General features: G+C 39.1%; 2 protein-coding genes across 10 annotated transcripts; one reads left to right on the top strand and one right to left on the bottom strand.

Annotated features, from left to right (window-relative positions):
• Positions 1–8451: 8451 nt before the first annotated feature.
• LOC135605318 (protein CYSTEINE-RICH TRANSMEMBRANE MODULE 6-like) lies at positions 8452–9183 on the top strand. The gene is made up of 3 exons (XM_065095271.1): positions 8452–8610; positions 8697–8847; positions 8949–9183. The coding sequence occupies exons 1-3, from the start codon at positions 8574–8576 to the stop codon at positions 8992–8994; spliced, it is 234 nt and encodes a 77-aa protein (XP_064951343.1). The 5' UTR covers positions 8452–8573; the 3' UTR covers positions 8995–9183.
• Positions 9184–9554: 371 nt separating this feature from the next.
• LOC103970288 (protein NARROW LEAF 1) lies at positions 9555–18258 on the bottom strand. Of its 9 annotated transcripts, none has more exons than XM_065095268.1 (10): positions 18101–18258; positions 17147–17708; positions 16863–17023; positions 15883–16115; positions 13868–14447; positions 12803–12946; positions 11250–11490; positions 10578–10910; positions 10410–10493; positions 9555–10300 (listed from the first exon to the last, which is right to left on the bottom strand). In XM_065095268.1, the coding sequence occupies exons 5-10, from the start codon at positions 14345–14347 to the stop codon at positions 9900–9902; spliced, it is 1683 nt and encodes a 560-aa protein (XP_064951340.1). In that variant the 5' UTR covers positions 14348–14447; positions 15883–16115; positions 16863–17023; positions 17147–17708; positions 18101–18258; the 3' UTR covers positions 9555–9899. The 9 variants fall into 9 exon arrangements, with proteins under 9 accessions (XP_064951340.1, XP_064951341.1, XP_018677850.2 ...); XM_065095269.1 differs by having other exon boundaries at positions 9555–10249; XM_018822305.2 differs by having other exon boundaries at positions 10410–10910; positions 16863–17035.
• Positions 18259–18923: the final 665 nt, after the last annotated feature.

Genomic DNA, 18923 nt, shown 5'->3' with positions numbered 1-18923 from the left:
TGCATGCTTAGAGCCCACGATGCTCTGCCAATCCCCTTTGGCTTCATCCAAATGTGGATGGATAATGCTCCCAAATATAAGAGATTATATTTGAGATCTCACTTCACCTTCTATATGTTTGATATGATATCTAGAGCTTTGGTTATGTGTTTTTATATGCTTTTTGGATAATAATGAAATGAATGCAACGTTAAATGTGACATTTGAGCTTCTATTTTGTAATTATTCTTTTGATATGCTCTGAAATATTTTATATGATATTGATATGTTCTAAAATGCTTCTTATGCCTATGAAATATTCATACACTATTGATACGTTTTGAAATATTCTATATGTCATTGATATGCTATAAAATGCTCCTTATGCTATTGATATGCTCCAATTACTCTTTACTCTATTCGTTACGAATCAAATATGTTTCGATTGAAATGATATTTGCGATTATGTATCTAATGAGATGATATCTATAAACTCTTGTATCCCTACCTTACATTTGATGGGGATATAAAGAGGAATAACCTTTGTATATGAATAAATACTAGAAGACCATAATACGCAGCAGAATAAAATGAAAACACAATCAAATAGAACACCAAGATATACGTGGAAAACCCCTTCAATGTGAAGGGTAAAAACCATGGGGCAAACTAGAGATAATCCACTATGAGAATAATGAATATACAAATCTCAATCTCTTGCCCAAAACCCTAGCAACAACCACAAGAGAATAACTGGGATACAAGGATCATGTCACTGCCTACAATATCTAAAACTTTCCCAAGTAATCACAGCAAGAGTCTACTGTAGATTTGATCTAACCTGAGATGAGAACACTGCTAGATGATTGAGAACAGTCTCTCTGCGTTGTCCTTGTCTTCTTCCCTTTCTTTCTCTTGTTTTTCTGCCTTGTTCTTCTCTCTTTGTTGCTACGAGGATATCAACGTTGCTGTCTTTTTCTGCCTCTTTTCTGCGTCTAAAACGTAGCCCCCACACCCCCCTTATATTGATCTAGGGTTAGGTCAAAGGGGTGTGGGTTATGGGCTGATGATAAAGCCCACCATAGGCTGAACCCACTTTGGGCTGCCAGCCCAACAACCTCCCCCTTCAGCCCATAAGGGAGGCTGTCCCATGACTCCTCAATGTGAAGCCATGCCGACCAACTGTCGGCATATCTCCTGTCTTTCTTTTGGTAAGGTCTTCGTCAACATGTCTGCTCCGTTGTCATCTGTATGAATTTTCTAAAGCTGCAACTGCTTCTCTTCAAATACATTTCGAATCCAGTGGTATCTGACATCTATATGCTTTGACTTGGAATGAAACATTGGGTTCTTACACAAATGGATGGCACTCTGGCTGTCACAATGCACCACATAATTTTCCTGTTTCAGTCCCAATTATTGTAAGAATTCTTTCATCCATAACATTTCTTTGCATACCTCTGTAGCAGCAATATATTCTGCTTCTGTGGTGGAGAGAGCAATACACCTTTGTAACCTGGATTGTCATGACACAGCTCCTCCTGCAAAAGTAAGTACATAACCTGAAGTGGACTTCCTCGTATCTATATCTCTTGTCATATCTGCATCTATGTAACCTGTCAACATTGGTGGTCCACCTCCAAAGCTTAAACAAACCTTAGAGCTCCCTCTGAGATATCTAAAAATCCACTTCACTGCTGCCCAGTGCTCTTTGCTTGGATTTGCAAGAAATCTGCTAGTAACACCCACTGCATATGCAATGTCTAGCCTCGTACATACCATTGCATACATTAAACTTCCAACTGCCGAAGCATAAGGAACCTTTTGCATTTTCTCCTTCTCCTCATCACTTGACGGACTCTGTTCTGAGCACAACTTGAAGTGACCTGCAAGAGGAGAACCAACTGGTTTTGCATTGCTCATACTGAATCTTTCTAATACCTTCTCGATGTATTTCTTCTGTGACAACCATATCTTCTTGTTTTTCCTGTCACGAGAAATCTGCATGCCTAGTATTTGCTTTGCTGGCCCCATGTCCTTCATTGCAAAAGACTCACTCAGTTCCTTCTTCAACCTGTCAATTTTAGACATATCTTTCTCAAGAATAAGCATGTCATCAACATAAAGTAAAAGAATAATAAAATCCTCACCAAACTATTTGATGTACACACAATGATCTGAAGCCGTTCTTTTGTATCCATTTTCTATCATAAATGAATCAAACTTTTTGTACCACTGTCTTGGAGCTTGCTTTAGCCCATACAAGCTCTTCTTCAACTTGTAGACAAAATTATCTTTACCTTTGACTTTGAAGCCTTCTGGTTGCTCCATATAAATTTCCTCCTCCAAATCACCATGAAGGAAAGCTGTCTTCACATCTAACTACTCAACCTCCAAGTCCTGGCTAGCAGCAATACCAAGAGCAACACGAATAGAAGACATTTTAACAACAGGAGAAAATATCTCTTCAAAGTCAATACCTTTCTTTTGACCAAAGCCTTTCACAACCAATCTAGCTTTGTACTTTGGTTGAAAACAATATTCTTGGGTCTTCAACCTAAAAACCCACTTGTTCTTCAAGGCCTTCATTCCATTTGGTAGCAGCACCAAATCATAAGTGTGGTTCTTCTGAAGAGCATCCATCTCTTCCTGCATAGCAACTAACAACTTCTCTTTCTGCTCACTCTCAACTGCTTCCTGGTAACTCTCTGGTTCACCTGCATCAGTAAGCATCACATACTCATCTGTAGAGTATCTTCTGGAAGGTTGACGTTGTCTAGAAGATCTTCTCAACTGAGGTTCTGTGGGAACTTGCTCTCCTACTTCTTCTTGCTCAACATGTCCTGCAGGTAAATCAACATAAGGCTCTACACTATTTTTCTGCACATCTCCCCCATCACCCTGATATACTGGAGGAATAACTGGGTCACAATCTGCTAATCCTTCTGCAGAAGTCTTGGCTGGTGCATTCTTCTTCAAATCCTCAAAGGTTTGATCCTCAAAGAAGACCACATCTCTACTCCTGAACACCTTCTGCTTTTCTGGATCCCAACGCCTGTAACCAAACTGATCATGTGAGTAACCAAGAAAAATACATTCTTTAGACTTACCATCCAGCTTGGACCTCTCATTATCTGGAACATGTGCAAATGCACGACAACCAAACACTCTCAAATGCCTGTAGGAAACATCTTTCCCTGACCATACATGCTCTGCAACATCACCATCTAGGGCTGTACATGGTGATAAGTTGATCACATCAACTACAGTCCTCAAAGCCTCATCCCAAAACCTTTTGGGTAGCTTGGCCTGTGAAAGCATACATTTGATCTTTTCCATGATTGTGCGGTTCATCCTCTCTGCAATTGCATTATGCTGAGGTGTACCAGGAACTGTCATCTCATGTTGGATCCCATGTGACTTGCAATAGTCATTAAACAATCCCGTATACTCACCACCATTATCTGATCTTATGCATTTCAATTTCCTTTCTGTCTCCCTTTCAACCCTGGCATGAAACTCTTTGAAGACATTAATAACCTGATCTTTGGTCTTCAAAGCATAAGCCCAAACTTTCCTAGAAAAATCATCTATAAAAGTGACAAAATAAAGTGCACCACTTATACCAAGAACATCAACAGATCCACCAAGAGTTTTTGTCCTCAAAGGACCACATACATCTGTATAAACACGGTCTAAGGCATGCATTTTTCTAGACAAAGTAGCTCTAGCAAATGAGACTCTATGTTGTTTACCATCCAAACAATCAATACAAGGGTTCAGATGTATATCTCTGAGATCTGGTAATACCTCTCTCTTGGAAAGAGCTTGCAGCCCCTTCTCGCTCATGTGTCCCAATCGCCTATGCCACAACTCTATACTGAAGTATTTCTCTGTAGCATTTAACTGCTCACCATAAGCTTTAGCCTGTAACCTGTACAAAGTATGACATTTCTTTCCACTAGCTATAACAAGAGAACCCTTACTGAGCTTCTATTGCCCTCTGTGAAATCTGCTTTCATACTCTTCATTATATAGTCTTCCAACTGAAATTAAATTCAGCCTCAAGTCAACCACATGCCTCACATCCTTAAGTACCAACTTGCAGCTAAGGTTGGTCTTTAAATGGATATCACTCATGCCAATGATGTCTGATGTGCCATAGTTGCCCATCTTGACAACACCAAAGTTTCCAGACCTGTATGTAGCAAAAAACTCTCTCCGAGGTGTAGCATGATAAGAAGCACCTATGTCAATCACCCACTCAAGATCCTGACACACACAAGAAAAAATATCATCAGAAGGAGACAAAATCAAATAATCACCACCCTGCACTGTAGCTGTAGTATTATCCTTTGACTCTGTAGACTCCACTTCTTTTCCCTTTTTCTTGTTCTTCTTAGGTTGCTTACATTGGTTCTTGTAATGTCCTTTCTCACCACAGTTATAGCAAACAATATCTTTTCTTGATCTTGACTTGCTCCTACCCATACGTGAACTGCTTCTAGACTTTGACCTTCCTCTGTTCTCTGAGATAAGTGCCTATGAATCATTCTGAGATGTTGCTGAACTCTTTCTTCTCAACTCCTCATTCAACAAACTGCTTGTTACTTAACTCATAGTGACAATACCATCTGGCGCTGAATTACTAAGGGAAACCACCAGTGTCTCCCAACTTTCTGGTAATGAACTGAGAAGTAACAATGCCTGCAACTCATCATCAAGAGACATTTTCATATAGGATAACTGGTTAGTAATACTCTGCATTTCATTCAAATGCTCAGCAATAGAAGCACCCTCTCTATATTTTAGGTTCACAAGTTTTTTGATAAAAAAAGCTTTTTGCTAGTTGTTTTTCTTTCATAGAGACTTTCCAATTTTTTCCAAAGAGAATATGCAGAAATTTCAGTAGAAACATGGTGAAAGACACTATCATCAAGCCATTGTCTAATAAACCCAATTGTTTTTCGATCTAACCTCTTCCACTCATCATCTGTCATAGTTGTAGGTTTTGCACTATCCCCTTACAAAGGTCCATACAAATCTTTGCAATACAAAAGATCTTCCATTCTTGGTTTCCATATCATCCAATTATTTCCATTCAAACTAATCATACGAGAAATATTACTGGCCTCCATGTTCAAATACAAAAATTAAATCACCAAAACCCTGCTTTGATACCAGTTGATGGGAATATAAAGAGGAATAACCTTTGTGTATGAACAAATACTAGAAGACCATAATACGCAGCGGAATAAAATGGAAACACAATCAAACAGAACACCAAGATATACGTGGAAAACCCCTTCAATGTGAAGGGTAAAAACCACGGGGCAAACTAGAGATAATCCACTATGAGAATAATGAATATACAAATCTCAATCTCTTGCCCAAAACCCTAGCAACAACCACAAGAGAATAACTGGGATACAAGGATCACGTCACTGCCTACAATATCTAAAACTTTTCCAAGTAATCACAGCAAGAGTCTACTGTAGATTTGATCTAACCTGAGACGAGAATACTACTAGATGATTGAGAACAGTCTCTCTGCGTTGTCCTTGTCTTCTTCCCTTTCTTTCTCTTGTTTTTCTACCTTGTTCTTCTCTCTTTGTTGCTACGAGGATGTCAATGTTGCTGCCTTTTTCTGCCTCTTTTCTGCGTCTAAAACACAGCCCCCACACCCCCCTTATATTGATCTAGGGTTAGGTCAAAGGGGTGTGGGTTGTGGGCTGATAAAGCCCACCATGGGCTGAACCCACTTTGGGCTGCCAGCCCAACAACATTTTGATACCAAATTTATTTGAAACTATCATTTATTGCTATCGATATGTTTGTCACTTGCTGAGCTTTGTAGCTTACTTTATTGTTATATAAATTTTTTAGGTTAGCTTTGTCACTCACTAAAATGTTAGAATTGGGCTGCGGTAGTGGAAAACTATTCGGTAAGTCTTATCGATTGATATATTATGATTGTTGTATAAGTATATTTTATATGTAATAAAATGTTATCGATAGATTTAAATTAATATATCATGTAAAAGTTTTAAAAGACCTTTCACGTTTGAAATTTTAGAATGTTAAGTTTAGTTTACAATGATATAAATTTGTGATAAATGTTTGGAGTTCTGATTTTATAAATTCTTATGCTTATGGATTTATAAGTGTTGTTAATATTTTGTTAAGTTGACTTGAGTTTTCATAAATGTGAATTATCGAATGTGGTGTATGATTATAAACTGCACAGGTTTTATGGATGTGAACGACACTTGAATATTTCTTAGTGTTTTCAAATGTTAGTTTGGATCATGGATTGAATTGTTAATAAAAATTTAATATTATTTATTTAAGATAGGATCACACGATATTTCATGTGGCATGATAGAGGGGTAGGCTAAGAGTAATGATTAGTAATAATGACAGGAGAGTCGACAATATAAAATCAAAATTAGAGAGATTATAAATAATAAAATAATATTTTATTAGTGTTTAAAAGATTATGAATAATAAAAAAGTTGGCTCTAAAAGAGTAAGCTTCTATTTGGCAATTTTTTTCTTGTGCTTTGATCAAAATATTCTTTATAAACTAATAACAAAGATGATGATTATCCTCTAACTAAGTTTGACTTGATTTTTTAGGATTGAATTGATTTTTTTGAGATAAATCGAACTAGATTGATTCAACTAAATCCTAACTATTTAATTTAATTTAATTAAGCCCTAGATTACCTCTTGATTTTTTCAAATTATCTCTCACCTCCACCGTCACTTCGCTCCCACTCTGTTACCTCCTTTCCCTCCCCCATTAACTTCCGTCTCTTCACCCTCCCCCTTGGCTTCCTCCTCTTCCTTTCCGTGTTCTCGCCATACTCCACCTCCACCACCTCCTCACATCATCTTTGTTGAGTTGAGTTGAGTTGAGTTGAGTTGTTCACTCAACTTTCATCATCGCCTTTTAACCCTGCCTTTTAGCTTCCTTTCTTTTCCCCCTTCTATTCCTCCTCCACTGCCCTCTCCCTCCCCTCCTCCGCCTTCTTCTATTCACAGTTTACCTAGAAAAATAATACACATGAGTTATACTTATTCACATAATATATTAAAAAATATATAGTATTTTTATATAAAATTATCCTAAGTGACCTAAAAAATAATTACGCTCAATCACATAATATATTAAAATATATTAGTTTTAATATAAATTATCCTAAATTCTTCATAAAACTAAAAAACTCAAGTTATCCTAAAAAATATATTAATTTTTTATATATAAAATTATCTTAAATTATCAAAAAAATCATTACACTCAAGTGACACTTGGGTTACACACATTTATAGAACATGTTAATTTTTATATAAAATTATCTTAAATTCATCATAAAACTATTTATAAATTTTTTTATTTTCTATTTCCTATTTCTTATATTGACTTAGTTGCACTCTAAATTAAAATAAGTTAAACTCAATTACCTAACCTATTTTAAAATTAATAATTTTTATTTTAAGATATTTTTAGGATAATTAATATAATACTTTAAGAATTTTACTAGAATATGATTCTAACAAAAATTATACTAATTTTTATTTTATGATAAATTTACATAAAAATTATTATGTTTTTATTATGTGCCGAGTATAATTCGATCGTAACATGACTATAGATATGAACCGAATCAATTCATTGTCGATTGGGCTTGAGACAATTTGACTCAAAGATATAATCAAAATTTTAAAAATATTTTTAATAAAAATTAAATATGAGGCATCGTCTGATTAAAACTTATTACTAGGAGTCTTTTATTTATTTAATAAATTACTCACCTTCCTTATCTTCTCTTATGGTCTATTCAATAATTAATTACCTTGTCCCTTCGTACAAGTATGTATGTATGTATGCATGTATGTATGAAGACCTTTTTATGCACATGCATTTAAAATAAATTTATATAAAAATTAATATATTTTTATTAGGTATCATGAATAAATAATATAATTGGATTGTAACCTAAGTGTACAGAAATCCGATTCATGAATATTATTAGAATTAAAAAAAATACTTTTGGCATCATCTGATTACAAACTTATTACCAGCAGTTTTCTTTTAAATAAATTACCCACCTTATCCTGATCCATTCAGCATTAATTGCGCTGTGCCTTTTTGGGCACGTGCGTTGACCCGTCCTCCTCTCGTCTCATGATTGGCCGTCCAACTCTTGTCCTGATGCCATGTGTTCGCACCGGACAGCTCCTCCTCCACCATTTCCAACGCCCGACAACGCGGCACAGCCGAATAAATAAATAAATAAACAAATAAAAAAAAACAACGCGGCATTAGCTCAACCAGAAACCGCGTTTCCTCGCCGCCTGTCGCGTCATCAGTCGCAACGCTCGAGCGGAGTTTGGCGGCTTCTAATTTGGCATCTTCGAAGAACGTCTCTTTTGACCTCTCTGATCACAACGCGTCGATCCAAGAAAACCCCATGCCCGAAGCAATCCCGTCACTATAAGTACTGCTTCTCAGGTTGTCTTCCTCTCACCTCCGCATCGATCGTCTTCTGCCTCCTTTGGTGCTCTCGTCCGTTTGGTTTGGTTTAAAGATGAGTTACTACGCTCAGCAGCAGGCTCCTTCTCAAGGTAATATAATGTTCTTTATCTTCTCCATATAGGTTTCTCCCCTTTAGCATTTTACGTTCTTCATGATCGACTTCGCCTTGGTTCAGATTCAGCTTATCCTCCACCCGGGCAGGCCTACCCACCAGCTTACGTCGCGCCTCCTCCTGCAGGCTATCCCACCGGGGATGGTGGTGCTGTGAATTCACAACAAGTTCCCGTGGAGACAAAGAGTCGCGGTGATGGCTTTTGGAAGGGATGGTGAGCCTGCAGCCTTTTTCCTTGTGATTTTAGCAGCTTCTTTCGATCAGCTGGTTCTTATATGGTTTGTTTGTGCTGCTCTGCTTCTTTGTGTCCTGCAGCTGTGCTGCCTTGTGTTGCTGCTGCGTTCTGGACATGTGCTTCTGAAGCTGGAAAGGGAGATGGAGAGACGTCTTATCACCATCGCCTTGTCGTTCTGTGTTCTGTTCTTTTAGCTTCTACATAAAATGTTGGCTCTCGTGTGTTCACGAGACAGTATTCATGTTGATTGTGTGCTAAGATATTAGCACGAGACATATTGATTTATTCGTCTATGAGATTAGTCATATTCTGTGATATCATTGCAATTAAATTCTGTTCCTTTCCTTCTCACATGATTCATCCTATCTTGGGAAATCCATTACCAAATAAAATAACCTTACGCAAGCCTTTCCTGTATGGGAGTAACATGTGGTTGGCTTTTGGTGTGCATAGTCTGTTCATGAACAAAGAACACCATTGAGCTAGAAGAAATTACAACAAAACACCTCATGGTATATGCACCATCAATTGACATAGTTGATAAACTGTTTTGTAATCTTCAAACTACCAAAGTAAATTGGGATAATTTCACATTTCAAAAGTACATTTGTGTTTGACATTTTCATGATGTGGGGATAAAACTTCAATAACCCCAAAGTACTTTCTCAAATTTAAATACCCCAGAATGAGCTTAAGCTGGGCAAATTGACTGAAATCTTTCCAATAAATGGTCTTTCTTCTACATCTGTTTGTAAAAAGTCCTAGCAATCAAAATTTGACTGTCCGACCTTTCAACTATGCGTAGTTCCAGATCATAACTTCTAAAAAGAGAAGATTCTCCAAGCGGAGGCTATTCTTCGGTTCAAAGAAGACTGAGGCTTCCCTTTCAAAGCCTTCAAAAATTCTCTTCAGAAAATGCAAAATTACCCGAGCCTTTTTTGTCATATCCATGTCACATGGATATCTTGCATGAAGCTGTAACTAGAGAAGTAGCTCCGACGTGATGAATAGCTGCTTCACTTTGATAGAAACTAATCTTCATTTTGACCAGAACGCTGCCTCTTCGGTTCTCGGTCCCCCAGTTGCAGTGAAACACAAGGATCTTCATCAGATAGGTTAGTTGGTGCAGATAGATTCTTCCTTTCCAGGTTGTCTTCTCTGCGATGCATTGGCAACATGCTAATTAGATTCGGAATGAACTGATGCTCTTCCACACTGTTTGCAACCTCAGCTGTATCCACATGAAACGCCATATCTGTGAAAGGTACATTCTCTCCTGAACCAGAACCACCTTCAGGAGGGAACTGTTGAAGGTTAATGCCTAGAGGTTCAAATATCTCATTAGGTGGAAGGCTCCCTACTATTGGAGATGATTCACCAACTGCAGAATTGATAGTAGCTGTTAAGGCAAATCTTTGCTCCTGTAGTGCATCTTTAACCACAATGAAAGACGAAAGATAAATGAGAGAAAGATAGTGGAAACATTATTGCACTGCAATATGAAATCTTCTACAGCCTCTATAAAAAGTGAGATAGCAAACCTTTTAGTCCTTCACTTGTTGTTATAAGATCAAGTTCCAAGAGATCGAGAAGGCGACCCAGATCCACTCCACTGGTCCAATTTTCTGGTTCATGGACATTTTTAAGCTTCAGCCTTCCTCTATTAGCAATCCCACCCCAGATGATACCTATAGGTTTAGGTTTCTCACCATCTTGTCCTGTTAGAATAATCAGGCTCCCACTATCACCTTCCAGATCAAAGGTTTGTTGGTCCTCACCCACAACAAGAAAATCTGTCAAGAAGCATATTCCTTTCTCATCATTGTACTCTAGTGCATAAGCCATTACAGTTCCAGTTGTCAAACCAGAGCTCCTTCCGACCTTCACCACTTGTCTCCCGATAAGGCTGTTGATTGGTGATTGCATGTCTATAACCTTAACATCTCCAATCTCACCCAGTCCTTTCACTGCAGTGGTAATGCAGGACATATCAAAGTCATTGGCAAAGGGTATAAATGCACCATCAGCTCGCACAAAAGTTTCTGCAGGTGCATCATAAGAGGTACTTTTGGGAATCAGAACATCGCAACAGGTATAAGAAACAATGAACACATTTAAATCCTGAAAGAAGGAAAATAAAGTAAATAACCAAAAATGTAACTCCCAATTAATCCTACGTCAGTACATGAGTTTTGTCCTTTTAGAATTTTTTATCGCACAATTATGCCTATGTCAGTAGGATTAGATATAAATGAGGAAGAATAGGAAGCATCCCTCAGTAATAGGTAGCTTTTCAGAACTAAGCAACATGGCTCTGGTACCCATATGATGACATGCATGCTACCTCAATATAACAGCAGCATGGTCTTGAACTTTATTACCTGGGTTTGTTCCTGCATATATTCCATACCAAACATCATCAGTGATGAATGATGTTGCCCTCTCAACAGCCCCCAGGTACACACCAGGTCCAAGATTGGGTGGCAATGGATGAAACATCTTCTGGTTAGGATAATCCAGATCAACTGCAACATGACGGTTTGTCAGGAAACCAACCTGTTTGTTGCCTGTTCGACTTTTCACAATGGCACTTAAAGTCCCGTATGTCCCTTGGCTCGCGACCTGTAGTAAGAGCAAAGAATTTCAAGAAAAAAAGAAAAAAAAAGGGCTCATCTTACACCAATAGAAAGCACAAGCAAATCTCCACATGCATAGAATAATTCATCTGTGTTGGCACAAGGAGTTTTGTGAAAACTCAAATCTTGGAGAGAAAGGTTTTGGCACAAGGAGGAAAAGATACCACAGATCTAATGATCGATCATACCATTTCTCAAAACACTCTGTTCAGTTTGCTAGAATTGATGGAAAGATTGTAGACTTGATTTGCATTCACATCAAGGGGAATCTGATGGTGTCCAGGAGAGGAAGACAATCCTTCTTGATATGATGTCATGAGGATTTCTTTCTGACAATTCTGAGTAGCTGTATCCAAAACATGGTACAAGATTGAATTCTGAAAATGTAGGGATGTAGGGAGGATACCAGAGGATATCTCGCAAATAAATTGGCATGTTGATGCTGACATGGGGCAGAAAACTGCAGCTATGGAGAAATCCTGGGTGGATGTAATGTTTGGAAACAGAAGAAAAAGTAATAGGGTGGCAATAACATCAATTCCAGTAATTAAAGTTGAACAAAGAGGTATCTAGTTGTAAAGCAAGGTACAATCTAGATTTGGGTATATAATGGGGCTAACCCTTAATTTCAAGGGTTATGTTTGAACAAGATGGCAGCAACATAGTGATATACAACTATACTTGATTCATTCTAGAATTTGTCTGTTTTGCTCCAAGTATGATTGGGTTATGCAGCACATTCTTGAATGGGGTAATGGTCACTTGATTAAATGACCCTGATTATCAAGGCCATGATGGCTGGATGCTGTTCTAGAGAAAGAGGATAACAGCAAATTGACAATTTGGATTTGGCAAACTAAATTGCTGCTCCATCTTCGACTGCATGATCTTCAGCAATGTAGCTAGTTAAATTGGTGTCCCCTCAATCAATCACAGTTTCACTGTTTCTCAGCGAAGGTTATTTCCTCATTGCAAGACTTCTATAAGTGCATCCTTTCTATCATTTGCATCGTAAATCCAACCCCAAAGTTATACAATGCATATGAAACTATGGTAAGCATCTGCTTTAATGCTTGTAACTCTCTACGGAAGCAAAAAACCTTCTGTGAGTGCATCTCCTCTAACATTTGCATGGTTAATTCAACATCGATAAGTTATTATATCATGAATATGGAAAATTGGTAAGCATCTGTTTTAATGCTCAAAACTCTCTAGGAATGCAATTGACTAACAACTAGCCAACCGTCATTCTGGTACATAAAAAGACAAAAAAAAATTCTTATTTCTGTTAGAAGTACCTGAGAGCCTGAACCTATGCATGGATCACTTCCTCGTAACCCATCCGCAAGCTCACTGTACAATTGTTCCTTTGGAGTCGGTGCTGGTGCAGCATAATAAGAGAATTCCACCACATCCACATCACACCATACGCCCCCTGGTCCCTGCTCATTTTAAAACAAGGATACCTCCGAAACCATTAAGGCGCTAAGCAAATGTGTCATAGTAACCTCAAAGATGACCATAGTATAGTCTGGAAGAATAATTAAATAATTGCATAATACTAATAGAGAAACATGAGGGTAATGTTCATAAGCTAAATTCTCATGGCTTGGTTTGATAGCTTTTTTATGCATAAGCCTACCACTTGGGTCTTGGTTTGATGGCTTTATTTATGCCAACGTCTTATGACTCATATTGTGGATTTGGCTTGATGAGCAAGCACAGTTCATAAGGCAACCTCATATTGCTTGGCTTTTATGCATAATTCAATCTCATGGTCTAGTTTCATGCCTCAGCTCAGTGGCTTGACTTCTTATTCATGAGCCAACCACTCATGGTTTGACCTCCCCTTCTACTAAAAATAGCCTGCCTTTTCATGCATGATGCAATTTTTATTGTTTGGCTTCAAATTCAGGAAACAACCTTTTATGTTTTAGCTTCCTTTTGAGTCAAGCTCTTATTGATTGATTTCACAGCTAAGCCTCATGCATAAGCTAACGACTAATAGTTTGATGGCATAGATCTTTTATCGCTTAGATCTCTCTAATTCAATAGAGCTTATGCAGCACTACGCATAAGCCATACTCTTGTAACTAATCTTCTTCTTTTCAGAGAGCTTGGACCTATTGATTACATTTTATTGTGAATTAGACAAGTCCATTGCATCTTTTTTAAAGGCAGTAACCAAGATTTTCAACCTTATGGTTTAGCTTCGTTCTCTAGGACCTAATTTACGCTTACTAATATTTTTGACAAAATTATTTAAGCCTAAGAGTGCAGCATTGCAGGGCCCAACTTGCATGTAACAATCTATATCATTGATATTATAAAACCAAGCTGCTAGAAAAGAAACCATTATTTACCTCAAGGGCGGATGGGAGACACTGGTTGTGGCCAAGCCATTTCCTGTGAACTTTTCGTGCAACAAAAACTAGAATTGCTGGAATGTTAGTCAATGTTCCCCTTCTGATTCGATGGCCTATAGCTGTACCAAGACTGAAACGACGCAGGATCTTGCTGTGGAATGCTCTTATAATCATCAGATCAAGAAGTGTTTTTGCTTGCTGTCCAGTTGGCAGATGGCCAAGATGTCCAGGCAGTACTCCTTTCTGAAGGTTCTCGAAGTACTTAGATCGTCCTTCAGAAGCACCATGCATTAGGGTAGAGGTAGGCCACAAAAAGTATGCGGCACTATTTTCAGGGTGCTGACCAGCTGATGCAATTAGTTGGAGAGGAGATCGATTATAAGGCAAATGACTGCATAAATTTCTGTGTGTGTCCAAGGCTGACTCCTCTGATTGTGTTGATCCCAAGCGATTGCCCTGATTGTCTGAAAGCCTCATCACACAAAATGGTTTCTTGGAAAGCTGTTTGCTAGGCCCACATCAAACTGATCTCTGAACCATTGAGAATGAATAGGCTGATGGTCGCAAAGAGCAAATCCTGACAACCAGAAAATAAGGCCCCATTGTTGTAATCTCTGGACAGGATATTCAAACAACACATTGTAGCCTTTAAAAATGCCCAATTAAAAAAAAATGGCACGGTTGTAATAAATGATTAAAAAAAAGAAAAATTATCCTGAATGGGGAATCAACAGAGCTAAGAGAAGAATTTTACACATAAGAAGGATCAGATATAAAAAAGCTTTTGTCTACAAAAAATCAAATTGTGACACCTAATATGGACACATGAGAAACAGGTTGGGCACTAAAAACGCAATTGTGAGCTAAGAAAGCATGTAGGTCACATAAAAATCTCCTTGTCCAACGACAACAGCAAGGAATTGATGGATTAAAGCATAAGGAATGATAGATTCATAAGTATCATATTGGACATCAAAAACATTAATGAAAATACAAATATGACACCATGGGTTCCTAATTGCTATTCCCTCTTTATCTCTTTTCTAGAAGAAACAACAAGTACACTATGGACTGAGCAGGTGAATGAAATTTTGACATGGCAAATAAATTTAAGTGAAGAAAAACATGTCTGACAAGGACATTCTATCTTCAGCAGAATTATAAAATGAAAACGTGAAATTAAGTACCAGGTAAGAAAATGGACATCCGTAAGGAACAAAACGTGAGTAATTTAGAATAATGGAGCAAAACGCAACATACAATAGAAAATCTGCACATATGCAAAATTTAACCTCATGTAGAAAGTGCAAGAGAAAAAAGAGAATATGTTTCTTGGTTACCATAGTGTAAGTTCCTTAATCTGCACTTGGATGAAAGAACTCAAATTAGAACTGAAAACAGTCTGTGGACAGAAAAGGAACTACAACAACATTGCTCAACAGTCACACTAAAAGCACATCGACAGACTACAATTCGCCTAAACAGCATTGACTTTAAGCTAAAAGGAGTTGTATAATTTATAGATCGTGTCTAATAACAGGTTAGAAAATGGTAGAAAAATCCCCGATACACATCAATGGAATTGAAGAGTTAGAATCTACAGTTGGAACTCTACAAAAACACAATAATTAAAAGTAGAGAGTGTGTGAGAGAAAGAGAGACCTTTTCTTCAGAGAATGGAACCTTGTACATGATGGCAAAAGAGAAACCAAAGGAACCTAGATCAACAATCCCGGAATCAAAGTATTCCAAGCCCAAAAGAAAGCATCTTTAAATGGATTCCTCTCTCACAACACCCCAAGGACAGCAGAAGAAGCGATCAAACTCAAGTCCAACCTTTCCCCTCCCTATCGCGCATAATACTGGACACAAAAGTATCAGGTAGTCCCCCCCCAAAACCAAATCTTTTCCGCGGAAGCCTCGAGCGATATCTAGATGATTTCTTTCCCTCACGCGGAACATCTAGAGGGTTTCACAGAAGAGACAGAAGGAACAGAAGGGGGAGGACTCACCTTAGGATCCAGCGCAATGGAGGGGGTTTCGGGGACCGTGACTGCGGGGGATAGCTTCCCACCGAATTGGAGGCGGGCGGCGTCATCGTTGGTGCATTTCGCGCGGCAGAGGGCCCCCCTGGTTGCAGGGGCGGTGGCAGAGGAGAGGAATCGGAGAGGAGACGGTAGGAGACTCCTAACCCCACACCCGCAGAGGCTTATAAAGAGAGCAGTAATGGGCCAAAAACCCACACCTATGTTTCCGGGGGTGGGGGAAACAAGGCAGAAGAGGAGACCACCACGGTTAGCAATAATAATAATAATAATAATAATAATAATAATAATAATATAAACAAATCAGTAATTGAAATAAAGACAAAGTAATTGAAGAAAATAAATTAGGTGGAAATTGTTGGCTCAGAATATGTGAGAGTGAATCATGAGATGTTGGAATGCGAGTACCTTAGATTGCACGGCCACCATCGATGCATGTTCCTTCCTAGGACCTTGAACCATGGATCACATGCATTGTGGACATTGGCCAACAGCTTGTGTAGGCTGCTACTTTGCCTAGTGTAATATTTTACGTCCTAAATCTCCGTCTCGGTGATCCTCTTATCCTCTCTCTCTCTCTCGGATCGGAAGGCACCTTCAGGTAATTTTATTGTGATGTCTGATGAGATATGTTGACTCAGCATCACCCATGGATAGATAGCATTCCTCTCCATTTCGTCACGTGTCTAATTATTGTCCATGATTCTTATGGACTCTATTTAAGGATCATAAATACATTAAGTCAACGTCAGCTTTTAGGATGTGTTAATCAATATCATGAATTTTGATTCTGTTTATACGTCGCCTAAACTAATTTGCATGTGAGAGGAAATATTAAAGTTTATATAAAGCTTTTGGCATTAATGATCAATAGATCAAAACATTTCTCAACGTCTCTAACTTGCGGTGATGAAGTAACATATCCGAGTCAGCAATACGCTTAATACCTGCTTGTCTTGGTCTTCATCGTCCCCCCAAACTCTTGCACGAGCCAAAAGCAATGCTGCGTTCTCGAGTTCTGCAATTCTTCTTCTCCATTTCAACAGTTTGACTCGGTCTCAGTTCATCGAGTTCCACATCCTTCTGCTTTCAGGTGTATCCTGCAAGTCTAAGCAATATGCTGAAGAATGAGGTGAATAGAAATCATGAAATATTAATGTGAAATCAGATCTCTGTGATGCTTGGATGAAATGATGGAAGTTCAACCAGCTGAAAACAGAATCCAACTCACTGGGTATGACTGCTTGATGGTTGCTTCAGGTGCCTTTGCTCTTTTCTTCAAGCTCCCCAGCTCGGTAAAGAGACTCCCTTGCGTCGGTAACCTCCTCATGCTTCATGCCCTTTGCTTTAAATGCTTCTAAGATCTGGTTTTCGTCGACTTCAATGCTTGTTCATCTTCTCTGACTCGTAGAACAAACTCGATTTTTAGCAAGGTTTGTTCAGCTTCTGAGCTTTCAAGATTTCCAAAGACAGTTCCAGGTTGAAGCTCTAGTTCTTTGATCTTTTCCTTCAAATTCAAAAGCTGATATTTGTTTCTGAATTTTTTTGATTCAAGATTGACAGTGAGTGATGTTTCTGCCACTTTCACTATCGGGTTAAGCAGCCGAGACAAATTGTCAGCCAGACTATGCCTACCGTCCACTGGAACCAGTCAATCTGACATTCCAATGCGCTGGCCACAGAACGAAATTAGGGTTCTATGTATTGTGGTAATCCAATCTCGGTGATCAATCGTAACGAGGAAGGAGACTAAACCGAACACAGCTATCCGACATTCGCACGAACAAACTCACCTGCGATTGCAAAGGCTTCATCAATCAGAAGCGTGCGCCTGCTCACTCAAAGCATTCTAGTTGGCATCAAGAACTAAAAGAGATCACTTCAGTGACAGATCCGAAAAGAAACGCTTTGAAGAAACGGAAAACCACAAGAAAGGTCCGATCTTTACAATCATTCATCCAATAGAAACCAAAACTTGTGCCTGAAAGATCGATTTGACTATCGATTGGATCCCCCACAAAGATCTTAGAGTATAAACGAAGAGCCCACGAGAGGCCGAATCGAGGTACCGCGACTAGTCATCACAATCAAAAAGATCGAAGAACCACAGAGTATATGGTGAATCCCAAAAAACTAAGCACTGGAACTGGATCCAATAAGAGGGGGGGGAGAGAGAGAGGCTTGCCTTGGGCTAATCGAATGATCGATGACGGATTCCTTTCTCGTGATTGGTTCCTCGCAGTCGATCTCTCTCTCTCTCTCTCTCTCTCTCTCTCTTTCCATTCTTTCGTGGTTTGGAGGGAGCGACGGGGAACTATCTCGTCCGAGAGCAGGAAAAGGTCTCGATGAAGATCACGTGCACATCACGTGCCTATGAGTCACCGGTCCTCCATCGAGGCTTCGCGGCGGCCAACACGAATGATGGCATGATGACCGTCCGATCCTCCATTTAGATCATCTGAGCCGTCCAAATCCAGCCAACGTTAGCGTCATCCGGTCAACATTACGCGCTCTCCGCCTTTGCCGGTTGCTCGACTCGATCACTCTTCCTTGTCCTGCTTTTAGGCCTTCACCGATCTGTTGCTTCTTCTGTCGATCGGGTGGAAGAATGGCGACGAAGAGGAGCGTTGGCTGTCCGAAGGAAGCCGATCTCAAGGGCAAGAGGATGTTCGTAAGAGCAGGTCTCGATGTTCCCTCGGACGACAACCAGAAGATCACAGACGACTCTCGAATCCGTGCTGCAGTACAGACGATCAAGTACTTGATCGAGCACGGCGCCAGGATCATCCTCACGAGCCATTTGGTGATTCCCTACCCCTTACATCTGTCCATTCTTGTGATCCGTTCTGGTTCTTGTTGATGGTTGATCTTCAAATTGGAACCTTTAGTCGTTTCTACCAGTCAATTGACTGATCTCCTGTGCTTCCATGATTCTCATAGGTTGATGGAGTGCCTGTATCTTAAAGCTTGTATCTTTTAATAGGTGAGACTCGCAAAGAACTCCTTCA

Source organism: Musa acuminata, chromosome BXJ2-2, assembly GCF_036884655.1.
Source record: "Musa acuminata AAA Group cultivar baxijiao chromosome BXJ2-2, Cavendish_Baxijiao_AAA, whole genome shotgun sequence".
NCBI lineage: Eukaryota > Viridiplantae > Streptophyta > Magnoliopsida > Zingiberales > Musaceae > Musa > Musa acuminata.
Note: the sequence above shows the minus strand (reverse complement) of the source record. Positions and strands in the feature narration are given on the sequence as shown.

Bases quoted from the DNA above. Each gene is read 5' to 3' on its own strand.
- LOC103970288 (XM_018822305.2), bottom strand. From the start codon at position 14,347: ATGAGGCTTTCAGACAATCAGGGCAATCGCTTGGGATCAACACAATCA. The intron at 12,947-13,867 runs GTAAATAATGGT...TAAAATGAGCAG, and splicing joins GTCTCCCATCCGCCCTTGAG to GGACCAGGGGGCGTATGGTG. The intron at 11,491-12,802 runs GTACTTCTAACA...CTCTTACTACAG, and splicing joins GCATAGGTTCAGGCTCTCAG to GTCGCGAGCCAAGGGACATA.
- LOC135605318 (XM_065095271.1), top strand. From the start codon at position 8,574: ATGAGTTACTACGCTCAGCAGCAGGCTCCTTCTCAAG. The intron at 8,611-8,696 runs GTAATATAATGT...GCCTTGGTTCAG, and splicing joins GCAGCAGGCTCCTTCTCAAG to ATTCAGCTTATCCTCCACCC. The intron at 8,848-8,948 runs GTGAGCCTGCAG...TGTGTCCTGCAG, and splicing joins GATGGCTTTTGGAAGGGATG to CTGTGCTGCCTTGTGTTGCT.